General features: G+C 41.5%; 1 protein-coding gene across 4 annotated transcripts in view; it reads left to right on the top strand.

Moving 5' to 3' along the window:
- ADCY8 (adenylate cyclase 8) overlaps positions 1 to 16275 on the top strand; it is a 210137-nt gene that overhangs the window by 185823 nt on the left and 8039 nt on the right. For all 4 annotated transcript variants that reach the window (XM_084747915.1, XM_084747917.1, XM_084747916.1 and 1 more), the window contains 2 exons: positions 5616 to 5774; positions 15981 to 16127. In XM_084747915.1, the coding sequence (XP_084604041.1) occupies positions 5616 to 5774; positions 15981 to 16127 (306 nt within the window). The remainder of the gene's footprint in view (positions 1 to 5615; positions 5775 to 15980; positions 16128 to 16275) is intronic.

Below are 16275 nucleotides of genomic sequence, written 5' to 3'. Positions count from 1 at the left end.
ATCTGACCTTCAGTAATTTGTTATAAAAAATAGATATGACAATAGCAGGTTCTGTTTCATAGAGTTGTTATAGCTTCATATGGGATGTAATCACAATATGCTTATCTCAGTGGTTTACACATATATGCTTAATGCTGTTAGATGCTTGAAAATAAACCTTTGGCACAGACAGGGAAGTCATTGCTGTCCATCTGGTTGCAAGACAGGAGCAGAGACTCAAGTTTTCTGAGATCACAAAGCCAAGAAATAAAAAAAAAAAAAGCCAGAATGAAATGGGAACACAAATGCTCCTTAGTTTCTGGTTCCAGTCTGTCTCTGCAACATGCACTGCCTCCTATTTTAGAGGCAGCTTTCTGCAGGATTGCATCATTTGTTGGCTATCTATAGCATCCAATGGGGGTTCTTCTGTTCATCATGGTTACAGCTTGGCCACTTCTGGGCTTGCTCCCTGTTTCCCTTTGTGACTCAGAGGCCCTCTACTTTTAATAAAGACTGAAAAACACACATCAATGCCTGGTGCACAGCAGTGCCCTGGGGGTAGGGGTGTTGAATGTGCAATTATACATCTCCAGAGTGACAGGCAGTTATGCAACTGAATAATTGGGGAAATTTCATTTTGCACGAATGTTTAAGCGATATGCGAAACACTTCCTCCTCCTCTGACTGAGGCAGGTGAGTGTTCAGAATGTTGGACAGGCAGAGCGAGTCATCAGATGCCTCCCACCTTATGCCTGATTCACTGGCAGCCCTGGAAATTTGAGCTTTGTCTGAGAATCTTCTTTTATAGCAGAGAAAGCTACAATTGTGCATAGAGACAAAAATTAATGAGGTAATGTTTCTACTCACCTACTCCTGAGTCTGGTTCCAGAGACTATCTGAAAGAGCCAAGCCTTGGAACGCAGTGTTCTTGCGTGAGTCCCAGCAATGTCACTCGAAGAATAACTGGTCTTGACGCATTCAACTTCTCAAAGCTTTCACTTTTTTAACCTATAAAGAGAAAATTAAGATAGAGAAAAGCTGAATGAAAGCACACACACACACACACACACACACCATGTGTGAGCTAGGTGCCACAAATTAGAGCTATGTGTTGGGTTCAAAGCTGGCATCTGTCTTTGAGACCTTCATAGACTGTCTCCTACCCACTCCTCCATCTGTTAAATTGTTGCGTGATTGAATGAGGTTGAATACAATGAGGTTGAATACATATGACATTCTTAGAAAAAAACAGCTCCTTATCCAAGACAAGATGCCATCAATATTAGTTGTCATGTGACTAGCCTGGCACAAAGATAAGAACTTTTTGTACAGCCAGGTTTGATGAAAATCAAGGGTATGCAATATACTTCAGTTGATGCTTTGGAGGAAATGCTAGGGAGTTTTTCACCTTTAATATACCAGGCCTATGTCTTGCATACACTCCGCTTTCCTTCCTTGTCTGTACTAACCAGCAATCCTGAACTGAGTTCTTCCTCTTGGGACCCTCCAGCCACTACTCAGTATTGAGTAAGTAAAAGTGGAGGCTGCGTTTCACTCATTGTGTACTAAACGCAATAGATCTTCTGTAAGCCCAGGAGGATTAGTAACCTATGAAGGTTAGTATGTACATCAGCCTTTATGATACCTGCTTTGCCAGAAGTCTGGGCGGTACTAGACCAGCACACTTCTTTATAGGCCTGCCTTAGACACAGATACCCACTATCACCAGGCTGGAAGCTAAGATGTTCTTCTCTAATACCTGGAAAATCTTGCTTAGATGTGACCTTCTAGATTTTCTCTCATGTTTCTGAATTCAAATTCAGTTAAATGAGTCTTCAGTAGGAAAGCTAAAGAAACTATTCACCTAGTATGCATTTTAAAAGAGAGAGTTGTGTTTAGAAATAGTGATGAGAAAATCCTGGTCTTTTGACAAGTCAAAAGCTGATGTTCTTGAGTCTGAAAGAGAAAGAAAATCAAAGCAAATGTTTTATCTGACCTCATCCACACATGCCTTACATTTCAGGAATGCCTTATGAACCTACATTGTGCATCTATATAATAAAGTCATGGTCATGTCCTAATTTATATCTCTTAAAGCAGATATATCAGAGCAATTGTCCTAGTTGTTGGAAGAAAGTCATGTGACCTGAATGACTTTCAAGATGACTCAGAGATTTGCAGGCACAATCAGGAGCAGCACTGTTTTCTACACTTGGCTGCCTCCATACACAGATTCATTTTATTGTATAGAAAACTAAAAAATGCACATAAGTAAATAAAACATTATAATGAGTTTATGAAGACCTACCAACTCCTGTCCAGCCTGTTTTACCAGTACCCATGCATGTTGCCCACTGCCACTTTCCCTCAGTTACTTTGAAACTAAACCACACATCCTTCCTTTAATCTAAAAATATTTCTGCATGGATCAAAAAATAGGGAGCGTCTTACTTAATCACAAATCCATTAACATACTTTTTTTTTAAAGAAAACAGAAGTTGGCTAATTCTGTCAAACTACTAGGCCATGTTTCCGTTTATTAACTGATAGATATTTTTGAAGTTTGCTTATTTGAATTGAGATTCAAAGCTTGTGTTTTTGCCATTTCATGGTGTATCTCTTAAGGCATTTTAAGTCCTTATTGTCTCTCTCCATCTTCTTTTTCTTTTTTTCAAGTATTTTATGAGAGCCATCTGACTTTTCTAGTGACTCTCCGTCTGGCTTATACCTGCCCTGTAAGGCTATTGAACATAACCCCAGTTCTCTGTGGTTTTCATTGATTGTTCTGTGTGGAAACTTGGTGAGCTCCAGTTTCAGTGTTTTATGAAATATTTTAATTGGCTTCTTTAGAAATTACATTTAAGAGGTTCATTATATCTTTTCATCTCTGATTTGACTAGGTTAGCAGCTACTCACGACAGCCCGCATTCATTTATTTTATAGTGTGACATACTAATTTTGTCAGCAGTCCCATAATGTGTCAGCTGGAATACACCATAAAAGAGAACTGTCCCCTCATCAATTAAATGTCACCTACAAGTGTAGCTCATAAAGCAAAGTTAGTGTGAGAGTCTTTCCCTTTAGTTTGCTCCCTGGGAAGGTAGCCAGTAGTTTTTATTCCTCGGCATCATTCCAAGATGGTGGATGAGCTGAGCTCCTTAAGTCACTATGAATTCACCCATTTTAACTTGTTTTCTGTGTTTCCATCCATTGCAGTTTTCAGTCTCATGGAAATTCAGTTTGCCATATCTCTGACCACTGCAACCCTATTCAAGCTGGTTTTTATGATCTTTTGACATAACCCACCAGTCTCCAATAGACTTGTCTATGGTGTGAAAACATGTTTTAAGCTTATGAATTTTCTGTCCTAAAGTTCACCCGTTTCTGGCAAGAATAGTGATTATGTTTGTGGGAACTGGTATTTAAGTAGTGTATAGGAAACTACAAGCTGGAAGTGCATATTTGCCGTAGATTTTCATTGTTTCCAGGCCTTAAAAGTGGGTGTGTGATTAATTAATTAGGTTGATTAATTAATTAAAAAGCTAGGGAGCTAGAAACATAGAATCTGATAACCCAGTGATACTTTTGTTTCTTGTGAAAACCATGGGCTTTGGTTTGGTTTGGTTTGGAAAGTCTTTCATGTTGCCCAAGCTGACCTCCAACTCACTGTATAGCAGATGACCTTGAACTCCTCATTCTCCTGGCCTTATCTGCTAAGTGCTGGGGTTGCTACAAAACCTGGGATGACAATAGGCTTTTCTAACCTCACCAGTCTTGGATCCATTGATGCCTTTTCTCCTCCCCAAATTTTATTTTTAATGGCAAGACCACAATTGCCCATTTGCTTTATTATGCAACTCACATCTAATAGTCTAGACTAATAATGCAAATATTACAATCTACAGTATGATTATCATAAGCAGAAGGTTGCGAATATGGGGGTGAAGGTGTGCGTACAGGAAGAAGGAGTGCTCTTAAGTTCTTAGGTAACTAATATATGATGTGACAGCATAAATTTTTCTTCCCTTGGAGACCAAACCATCAGAGAATAAAGAAACATTCTTAATTTCTTTCTTAGGCTGCAATATGTTCTATTGAGTATATTGTTATAGTTTGGCCATGCAACTGAATGAACACTTCAGTCATTTCCAGCTTTTAGTATTACAAATGCAGCCAAATGAATGACTTTGTGCCGCCACTGAGACTTGAAAATAAAACAAAGAAACTACCTAAATGTTTTAAGTCTTTGAGTTTGGAGCATCCAACCATGTGACCAACAGTGAATCATGTTGTTCATGCTCATTGCTAAAGACTTTGAAAAAACAGCACCCCCAATGCTAAGATATCAATGCCTTATGAGCTGCCCTTGAAGAGAAGCCGACCAACTCCAATAAGAAGGGAAGTCAGGACAAGAGGGAGCTAAAGTCAGGCCTCCTAAGTAAATTTTCCTCTGCTCTCCTGTAGTGAGTGGTATTCACTTCTAATTCAGAAACAAGGAAACTAAGATTAAGTCCCTATTAGTCCATGTTACAGTATGCGATCATGACCAAGAACACTAAGCTTTGGCTGCCTCACATGAAGCCTAAGATCTTTCCAGTATTCCACCATCCATGTGTTCCTTATTTCCTAGTCAGGGGTAGTTCAGATTCTTGAGATGACTTCAAGATGTAAGGTGAAACTCTGGCTTCACCCCAAAGTTGGGTGTAATTCTCATGATCAAGTGAGTTAACAATATTTGTCTTGATTTCATCTTCTGTGAAATAATGAACGAAAATGCCATCTTCTGATTAGATCTACTCTCTGGGTTAAAGGACTTAATATTTGTATCACACAAAACAGAGCAGGAACACAGTTGCTGCAACCTGAGTCATATATTTTTAATACTCTGAAGTGTTGGGGTAATAAATGCTGACAAGCTTCTACCCTATGGGAGATACAACCCCTTATGGCATCACAAGGTTCAGGGTGCCTTCACAATTTGCCTTAGACTTCATGGCTTACACAGAAAAGTGTATTCACTCAATCCTAGAGGCTAGAAAGCTTAATATTGAGATCCTTCAGGTATGGTAATGGACACACTAATAAGAGTGTCACTCTGGATTGCAGAGAACCATCTTGCTGTCTTTCACATGGCCTTTAGTTGACATGTCCACATAAGAATGGAAAGACAAAGCTGCTCCTGTCTCCTCTAGTGAGGTCAGGAATCTCATCCTAAGCACGCCACTCTTAATGTTTCATTGAACCTTAACTTCCTCCCAGAGGTTCAATTGCCAAAAACATGCAATCAATAATTAGAGGTTCGAGATATGAACTTCTGGGGGCAGGGTACACATTCAGTTCATGACAAAATGAATGTAATATCAACCAGGTGGAAAATTCCCGTGTCCTATGCCATCTACAGTCCGTGAAGGACACAGGTATTGTCAGATAATCCCACACAGGAGAAAATGACCTATGTACAGATAGTCCCTGGGAGGACAGGTGCACAGTCCTGGAATCCTCAGAAAACTTAGCTTCAGGCATGTGCCTTCAGATGAGGAAGTTGGGCTTTGTTTCACCTGTGAAGAATCCCAGAGAAACTTTGCAGACATGTGAACCTGAGCCGGCTCCTTCTCTTTGGCCCCTGTCCCTTACAGCTAGAGTACACAGCTCGCCTTGATTTCCTGTGGCGAGTGCAAGCCAAAGAGGAGATCAACGAGATGAAGGAGCTGAGGGAGCACAATGAGAACATGCTGCGCAACATCTTACCCAGCCACGTGGCCCGCCACTTTCTGGAGAAAGACAGAGATAATGAGGTGAGCAGGGTCTGACTAGTCAGAGGGGAACAGGATGCTGTACAGCTGATCACTTTGATCCTGGGATCCAGGGAAACTCTACAATCATGGGAGGTGCTTAAAAAAAAAAGACTATGGTGCCTGGCAACCCAAGATGTCTGATGTTATACAATTTATACACCATCTCCCCTGGCACCTAGTACTCCATCTGTTAGATGGATATAAGATCCTCATTAAAGGCTGGTTTGGAATTTCAAAGTTTTATATATGTCTATGCATATATCAAAATATATACAAATATATGATATAACATGATACATCATGAATGTCATTGGAGAAATAAAGAGAGCTCCAACAATTCTAAGTATATCCCCAAAATAATTGAAAAAGGGGCGGTACTCAAAGAAATGAGATGTTTATGTCTTATTTATAGTAGCCAAAAGGTGAAACAGCCCAGGTATTCATTGGTGGATTAGGATGTCACACACATACACACACACACACACACACACACACACACACACACACACACACACATTCACTCACAGAATGTTACTTATCTATAAGAAAGGATGTCCTGGAACACAAAACAGTATAGCCTTATGCTAAGTGAAATATACCAATCATCAGAAGTACAAATACTATATATGATTCCATTTATGTAAGTTATGTGTAGATGTCAATACACAGACAAAGGGAAGAAATGTGGTTGACAGGAATGGGGAGTTACAGTTGCTCAGGTTTGCAAGCTGAGGAATATTCGGTAATGGTAGTGATGGTTATGCAAAAAGTGAATGTACCACTGAGTTAATAACTACAGGGAGAAGAAGATAAGTTGTGTGTGTTACATATACTTCATTCACCACAATTTAAAGTAATAGTTATATGTATGTATATGTATGTTCACACAAATATATATGTGTGTGTATGACATGCATATATGTGTGTATGGGGGTAGCTGTGTAAGATTGGAGGTAGGTGCATATGTGGGGAAGATGTATATTCTTGGCACAATGCCTCACATGCGGTAAGTGCTCATCATCTGTTTTTCCATATTATATCGTACTGAAGGTCCACCTAGGGAAACCAAACCACAAGTGTCAAATCAAGCTGCTAGGAGCCTTGTGCCCTCCTCACAGATCCTTCCAGCTCTTGATGGCCCTCAAATCTTCCTTTGAGTGTGACAACATCAGTCTAATCTGTGTCTGCATCTTCACATGTCCCTTTCTATAAAGACATCAGCCTCTTTCCTCTAAGGGCACCAGCCATTAGATTAAGGATTTGTTTTAATCCAAGATGATCTCATCTTCAGTTAGTTATATCTACAAAAATATCACTTCCAAATAAGATCTGATGTTCCAAATGGATACAAACTTGATAAGAATACTATTCATTCACTGCAAAGATTAAAGTATATTATTGAATAATCTGGATGGGATCCTGGCCCAGGCCTGTCAGTCAGGCCATTTGGGCTATGGTAAGACTTTGAAACACTTTTAAATAAGATGGGAGCTTGGGCAAGTTCCAAACATAACTTAATTAATAAGCTGCATGGATTGGAACATAATCTATGGACAATAAGATTAAAGCTAATCAGAGACCCTAAAACATCTCAGGTACAACATTAGGGGGCAGGGGTAGGAGTTGATGGAAACAGAGAGAAGATGAGCTCCATCTGTGGAGGTGGAAGTAAAGGCCTCAAAAAAGGTGCTGATGTGAGAAGTGAGAGATGAAAACACTGAAACCATTGAGTTCACCCTGTAACCTCAAAGCAAAAGTTATTCAAGAGCCAACTGAATGCTGTTTCAAATGCCAGAGGCTCTGTGTGTAAGAATGCTTGGTCTTCCTCTGTGAGCCTCTCAGGCCGACCTAGCACCATGGACAGACCCCCAGGGGTCATCCTTGAACTCTGCCTCAGGAAGAAGCCCTACAAAGATGAAATACTACAGCTGCTTTGCATTTTCAAGATGATGATGTCAAAAATACAGGCTACACCAACCTGGGTCAAAACTGATCCTTACACCTGATCTGTGATCCCTTACTGGAGCACTCAAACAAGACCAGCTGCCCTCGATTCTCCCTGTCTTAGAGGCTGGGCTAAGACTGCCTTTTCATTACAAAGTTTGCAATCAGCTCAAGAGGGGCTGACAACCCTTAGAATAAGGTGACAGCAGGCTATCTCTTAGAAAAGGCTAGACCAGCTGGTGGAGATGGAGACTACTGGTTATTAATTTGATAGCTTGTTTCAATTTGTGGGTATAGTGCCTTTAGGAAGATAATGAAGTCTCCAATTTGCCCTACCACATTCTATCATTCATATTACCTTTAAGACCCCCAAAGATGTTAAATTTATGACCCTTTTCTTGGGAATCTTAGCTAACAGAATGAGATAGTCCCATCCAAGCCTCTGAAGAAACAAAACAAAACAAAATAGTAAAAGTAAAACATAAGGCATAATTTGGACATCAAACTGCAGAAGCACTTGGGTCTTAGAAGTCTTTTATGGTACAGGTCAAAACTACCCACAGTTCTCAAAAGATGTTTATTATGGAGTTGTGTTTGGGCCTGGTTTTCTTGAACCTTTGTTGCAAAAGTTCTTTGGCAACTGTTAGAGCAGAGAGGGTGTGGGTGTGCATCAATTGTGACCACCAGAGAAAGAGTCCGAAAGACTGTCTGAGGTGAACCCAGACCCAATGATGGAAAGGTGCTTTTCAGCCATAACATCAAAACCAAGAGGTGCCTGGGAAAGAGATTGATTTCATCATGAAATAAAAGAAAACTAGAGATGTGCAAGACTCCAGGTACTCAGCTAGGGTGTGGCCCAAACCCCACTGACCAGGATCATGATTAGTCTTTAAGAGAACACTGACATTTGAGCAGACATTTGAATGACAAAGGTTAGCAAGTTTCAGACATTCTTTCTCCCCTGGCTTCACTTGGAATAAGAAGCACAGGACTAAGTTCCCAGCAGCCTAGGCACAGAAAGGATCAGGCAACAGAGTTCCCTGAGAAAAGAGGACAGCAGTGTCCCCACGTCAGCATGTGGAGTGGAGGAGGGGTGCATGTGAGTGTTCAGAATTCCCTACACAGTCCAAATCTGAACTCTCAACCCACACAGAAAGATGACAACAAAACAATTATAGCTTTTCTATATTCATCTATCCTTCTACAGTTTAGAACATGTTTTTAGCTTCTTTAAACCCAGAATAGAAAGAAACAGATGGAACACTGGAAGTGTTTAATTAGAGTGAGTTAAATAAAGCGACCCGCTCTGAAGGGGGTGAGTAGATGACATGATTCTATCCCATATGGCTCTCCAAGCCCCTTCACCTCTTTTCTAAGGGTAGGGTTAGAAATCATGGGTTGAGGATAAACAGGGTATGTAACATCAGTAAGTGCCCATAGACTCTGGCTCCCAGATGGGGATTGCCAATAAGGGGTGCTAAGAGATCTGATGGAGGGGAAGCAGTGAGGCCAGAACATGCATTCCTTGGGGAATCACATGAGGCTGGCTGTGTTCCTCCACAGAGTGCTTCAAGACCACTGCTATACTATTCCTATGTAAAAAGCTCTCTGACCTGTTCTAGTGTCTTCTGATCTAAAGGGATGGGAGCTCTGAGGCTTTGTCCCCAGGGAGAGTATTAGGGTCTTCTATTTCTCCCTTTATATTTTTTACTAGGACCATTGTATGCTAACTTGAATTATCTTGCTTTGACTCTGTGTCCCTAACTGAAACAATGGGGATGAGGAAAGAGACAGCAAGGCTTGTTGAGTTTGTGTGTGTGTGTGTGTGTGTGTGTGCGCGCGCGCGCGCGCGCTCGCTCGCATTTGGTTTTCATGGGGTTTTTTGTTGTTGTTGTTTGTTTTTTCACTACTGTGGTGGAATGTCTGAGCAAGCAAGTATCTTAAAGGGGGACATGCCTGCTTTGCCTATAGCTTCAGGGCTTTCAGTCGATACTGATTGTGTCCATGATTTCCAGACACATGATCATGGTAGAGGCATATAGTAGAGCAGAGCCATTTACTTCACTGAACTGCAGCTAGAAAAAGCAAGAAGCGGGTAGCAGAGGATGAGGTACACCTCTGGATACATGCCCCAGTGACCCACTTCCTACGTGTGCAATGTAAATCCATCAAAGTATCAGTCTATCAATTAGGTAAGGTCCTCAGCACTCAGATACTTCCCCAAATTCCTTTAGCTGACAGCAAAGTCCCCGGTACATAAGCCCATCATGGACAGTTCATATTTAAATCACAGTAGGCAGCAATTTCTGCAAGGCTGTCTCCACCCAAATCCTCAAAGTGACAAGGATGAAGGCAGTTCCCTTTGTCTCTAGGACCAATGACAAAACTACAGCCAGCTGCAGTTTAATGGAACAAACAGCCAACTGGAATAGAGTATTTAAATGTGACCAGGTACCAAGCAGAGAAAGAGCCAGCACCCTTTCACAGCTGAAGGGATGAGGGTCAGAAAGCCCACTTTTATGCCTAAAGTCATGTGACCATATCTGCAGGGGCCATTACCTCTCTTACCACATTCATTGCCCTGATCTCCTGGGGTTGGGAGGACACCACATAAAATCTTCCACCTCATCTACTTGGGGAGAATATAGTGAGAAGAGCCGCAGCGACTGGAACATGAGTCCCAGTATTTATCCCCACAATGACTTGTTTGTGTCCATGACGAAGACGATTTCTCCTCCCATATGTGGTACCCAATAGCATGGGTTCCCCTTCCTGCCCCTCATGAGGATGGAGATATACCAGTCTACATGTTCTGCAGCAGCCAGTGAGTGGATAAATAGAGCTATTCTGGCTCCAGTTCCTGAGGAGAAACAAGGGATCCCATTTCGATCTCCTTTGTTTCTCTAACCCATCATCACCTGCGAGCCTGTACTTGCACATTTGTCTTCATGGATATTACTGTCTCCAGGACACGCTCTTCACCACTTAACATCTGGACAAAAGGAGAAATGGCTCCTGGCTACCCTTTCCCTTCCTCTCATTTCCAGTAGATGCAACAGTCAAGAGCTGATCTGAGTCCATATTTTCTTCAAGTTCAGTTTTCTGCCTAACATACATTCCCTCCAGTGTTAAATCAACTTTTCATTCAAATATTGAGCCAATGGAGTTTCCAGTTGCAGTATGTGTCCCTGTTTATCATAACTAGCATTGTCATCATTCCTAAATGATCACATCTGGAGTCACACTATGCAGTTATAAATCCCTGCTCTACTCCTTAATAACTGTGAGGGTTTTTTTATTGTTATAATTTAAATTTATTCACATTGCATCCAGATTGTTAATCCCTCAATCTTATCTTCCTGCTCCCACCCTCCCCCCTTCTACTGCCCTAATCCCCTTCCCTAGACCTTTGCCAGGTGGAGTCCTCCTCCCCCACCGTCTGACCACAACCTCTGAGGTCTCATTTGGATAGCCTGCATCCCCTTCCTCTGTGTTCCCACAGGGCCTCTTTGCCAAATGGCAGTGATCAAATCTCAGAGTTTTAAGCAAAGTACTTAACTGCAACCTCTCTCATCCTCCCATAAATAAAATAAAGACCTTAATTACATATGTCTCAAGAAGTTGTTGTGAACATTAAATAACATGATGCATGCTGTGATGTGCCTGGGATATAATTGCTTAGTAAAAATAGTTGGGGTCATCATTATCTTATTTTATTTTTAAGAAATCAAAGAAGTGGCTTGAGAAATGGCTTAGTAGGTAAAATACCTACCATGTGAGTGTGAGAACCAGATCTTGGACACCTAGCACCCATATAAATGCCAAATAGGAATGATGGTAATTCCAGCATTTGAAAGGATTCAAGAGAGGGGATTCCTGGGGCAACCTGAGTAGTTAGACTAAACACAGAGTTGATCTCTCAGTTCAGATGAGAGGACCAGTCTCAATGAAAAAAGTAGAAACTCCAAATACTAGCCTCATGCTTTCACACACATGAGCATATACACATGTCCACAGCCTGAAAACATCTATACACACATACAAATGCACATACATTGCAACTATCTATGCATACTACATATATAGAAGAAGCACATGCAAAATAAAATAAAATCAGAGAATTCCCAATGCTGCCAAGGCTGTGAAATGGAACGAAGGAAAAGTGTATGGGAGGAGCTAGGATTCATTAGAACTCCAATGGACAAATGGGCAGCCATTGTACACAGTAGATGCATTTATAATGTAGGGAATAAAAAGGAAGTTGGTTATACAACTATGGAGTATATTTCAGAGAATATGTTTTTTCTTTTCTTTTCTACATTTAAATAGAAATAGAGGTTGCGTGGGATGGATTTTGCTTTCTCAAAATTTATGTTTGAAATTCTAAGCCCAAGACTGTAGCTATCATAGGAAAGGTAGTCATTTTTTAATGAGGCCATTAAGGTGGTCCTAGCATAGTCTCACTGGCACTGTTGTAAAAAGAGAAGAACACAGTAAGGTAAGAGGGAGATGGGCATGTACTCTCTGAGCAGAAGACCCTCTGAAGTGCCTTGATCTCAGCTTTCCAGCCTCCAGAATTATAAGAAAATACATTTCTGTAGTTTAAGTTACTCTGAGAACAGCCTTCACAAAGTAATAGTATAGGCAATTGAGTAGTAGAGGCTTTTATGTACTCCGTACGAATGATATACGTATGGAGTATATCATTCTGTGAGCTTATTTATACAAGTTGTCTAACTTATGAAGCAGAATTAGCTTCCTTCCATGCAGTCATACCTGCGCAAGACTAAAGTGAGTAGGAAGCCATTTTTCTGCTGTTCTTCTCCAGTCTATAAGTCTTGCTCAGCCAGTCACCCACTGCCCATGTCCCTTTGGATGAAAATTAAATTGACTCACACTTCAAACTCAAGATTGATCACGAACCAGTGACATCATACTTCTCAGACCTAGGGCATAATAGAGGAAGTCCACATGGATATGTGGAATACAGAAGCCCTGGAACCTTCTAGCCCTACCTATTGCACTGTTAGCTGTGTGATCTGGGACAATAACGTGTCTTCTCTGTCTGGTGTTGCTTATCTGTGAAGTGGGGATAATAACTAGAAATTGTCACTGGATTGCTACAACTCACAGGTTCATGTGAAAGTACTTTTTGGTTTGAATGTTTCCTAAAAAGACCAAGAAGTCATTAATTAACATAAAAACTAGTTGTGGGTGTTTGCTTATAATAGACCCATGTCTAAATTATGCATCAGACTCCTGTCCCCATCTAAGAGCCTAGAAAGTTTGTACAAAACTCATCTGTACATGGTTAGTGAAGATAGGAAACAAGAATTTGCCTCATTAAGGAGCTAAGTGCCAAGGGACAGGAGGTAGAAATAAATGTATTTACATGGTGACGTAGAACTGTTCGGCTTCCTCCAGAGGCAAACTTGGAAAACCAGAACTTAAAAGGCAGCAACTTCCCTGAAGGAGATCCTAGGAAATACAGAACATAAGGAAGAGAAAGCAGACACTGAAGTATGATGCATTGTTGGGTAGATCAGCTACCCAAGCAGGCAACGAGAGCAGAGTCTGACAGTCCAAAGTTACATGGCTCTACGGGTAAGGGAAGAAGGCACACAACACCACTTCCTGTCAGTGGTTTTTGGAGACCTGTGGTTTGGGGACATTGATTTCCTGCCTATTCAAAGCCATGGAGGGCACCTGTGGCAGCAGCTACAACAGGACACCCAAGTAGAAAAGCATACTGGTAATATCATTCAGTGGAAGAGCACAAGCATGCATAGTTCTGAGTTCAATGCCAACACTAAATCAAAAAGCAGAAATGCTTTAGTATTTTAGGAGCCCAGTGAATTGAGACTTGTAGGCCCTTAGGTTAAAGGGATGGGTCATAGTAAGGACATGAATCTGGGCCATGATGTAGTGATAGAATTTTATCTTGAGGGCAACTGTAGGGCCACTGGAGAGCTTTAAGACTGGGGGAGTGTATAATATCCACTATCACACATATCCTTTTTAAAAAGGTAGCTCTAGGTGGCACACAGAGAATGCCCTTGAGATGAATAAAGCTGGAGGCCTCCAAGTAGGAAGCTTTTTTATTAGTGACAAAGCAAGACACCGAAAAGAGCTCTACTTTTTAAAATAGCAGGAACACTAAAATAAGGTCAATAAGCACAAAGAAAGAGTCAAAGATAACTGACACTCCCTTTGTAGGTTCCAACTGTGGTATTGCTACCAGAGAAAGAAGGAACAGATGAGGGCTTCATGACGAAGGGAAAGCCCACTAGGCGTGTAGTCTATAGTTTGAAGACTGTGAAAACAAGGCAGGATGAGCAAAGGCCCAGAACTAATCTAGAAATTGGAATTTTGAAACTGCTATGTGTGGGCAATAGAGAGGCGGAGCATGAGTAAGCTCGATCAGGCAAAGACATTCAATGTGATCCATTCACTGATTCACAGACAAAACAGGCGGAAGGTTTTTCAAAAAACAAATCCTTAAAGAAGGCAAGCATGAGAAAACAAGATATTTCACAGAAAGTCAAGAGACTCAAGGACCTAAGTGGTCAACGTAATGAGCTATGTGGATGCCCAGTAAGATAGGAACTTACATGTGTGCACTGATTTTCCCCAATACAGATGACTTTCTCTCCATTTGTCTCATTCCATCTTGAGATGTGAATAGAAATAGACAGAGGAGAAAGACAGCTTAAGAAGGATGAAAGCCAGGATGAAGAGAGACTGGCTGATAGACACATGAGCCTGCAGGATCCAGCCTATGCTGTCCTTTCTCTTAGAAAAGACAGAGTGGGGATCAGCATGGAGGGGGCAGGAGTAAGACATAAGCAAGGAGAGGATTGGCTGCAATGGAAGTTATACTTGATGGTTTTGTGTGGCATCTTGACACAAAGTAGAGTAGAGCCATCAGAGGGAGAGGAGCCTGTTGAGAAAACACCTCCATACGCTCCAGCTGTATGGCATTTTCCCAATTAGTGATCAATAGGGGAGGGCAGCCCATGGTGGGTGGTGCAATGGTACCTAGGCTAGTAGAAAGAAAGCAGGCTGAGCAAGCCATGGGAAGCAAGAAAGTAAGCAGCACCCTTCCATGGCTTCCACATCAGCTCCTGCCTCCACAGTCCTGCCCTGTTTGAAATCCTGTGTTGACTTACTTTGGTGATGAATAGCAATGTGGAAGTGTAAGCTGAATAAACCCTTTCCTCCCCAACCTGCTCTTTGGTCGTGGCGTTTTCGTTTTCGTCACAGTGATAGATAACCTAACAAAGGCAGAGGGAAAGTCACTGAAGAAATTATAGGAGCCAAGACCTTAACTATCAGAAAGAGGTGAAACATGACTGGAGTTGAAGCAAGAAAGATGGCGATAATTACACGTGTAGATGTGTGCATATAAGGACTAAAACCAGTTTTAAAACCACCCAGCTGTAGCTTTCTTGGTGAAGCAGGAGCAAGATCATCTATTCAGAAGGCCAGTGTTTCTGGTTAAGGAGAATGGTGAGACTGGACCAGTCACTGAGGAGAACAAAAGAACTGACCAAGGACAAAGGCTTGACATTCAGAAGTGAAGTGTTGGCTCAACTGAAGCTTAAGAGCACATGCTTTTTATTATCCTAATGATTCTGTGTTCATGGGCCAAGTATGGAACATCTAACATGTGTTTTTCTTAGTATACACTAGTAACTTACCTCCTCCAGCTAGGTTCCCTCTCCTATCCTCTACCATGTCCCACTAATACCACCTTATCAATCCATCAAGAGTTAACTCGTGCGGACAAAGCCCCCGAGATCCAGAGTACCTCTCAATGGTCAGATCCACCAGCCAGGGACCAAGTCTTTAACAATGAAGCTGTTGGAAGACTCTTTGTGTCCAAACCATGAGAACTGGATTTGGGCATATTAAAGAGTTCCAAGGGAGCTGCCTTGCTCTTTCTGGCATGTGTGGACACAGCTAGGATGTACCACCTTTGAATCAGAAAGTGGTTCTTCATTATACACTAAATCTGTCAAATGCCTCCAAACATCTAGAACATGAGAAATAAATTTGTGGATTACAATCAACCCATCTTGATATATTTGGCTATAGCAGCCTGGGGGTATTGAGACATACAGTGTTGACATATCATGCCTGAACTCTTATTTTCTGTCCTGCCACTGGATTCCTGCACCCATTTGCCAGGTCCTTATGCACAGACAGCAGCATAGCCGAACTTGAGCTCTGATCATCATTTCTGCCTCCTCTCTGCCCCAGGAGCTATATTCTCAATCCTATGATGCCGTCGGGGTCATGTTTGCCTCCATCCCTGGATTTGCAGACTTTTACTCTCAGACAGAAATGAACAACCAGGGAGTGGAATGTCTGCGCTTGCTGAATGAGATCATCGCGGACTTTGATGAGGTAAATCTAAGTATCAGGGCGCTGGGGTGTTTTCCAAATGCAAACATGTAGTATGTTATTTAATTTTCACAATTTCTATCTGAATAAATTGATATCTTGATATGTGTATGAAATGTAGACTAGTTAAGTCAATCAACATATTCATCAC

This window comes from Acomys minous, assembly GCF_964271855.1.
Source record: "Acomys minous genome assembly, chromosome: 12".
In the NCBI taxonomy this organism is placed as follows: domain Eukaryota; kingdom Metazoa; phylum Chordata; class Mammalia; order Rodentia; family Muridae; genus Acomys; species Acomys minous.
This window is presented reverse-complemented; position numbering and strand designations above follow the sequence as displayed.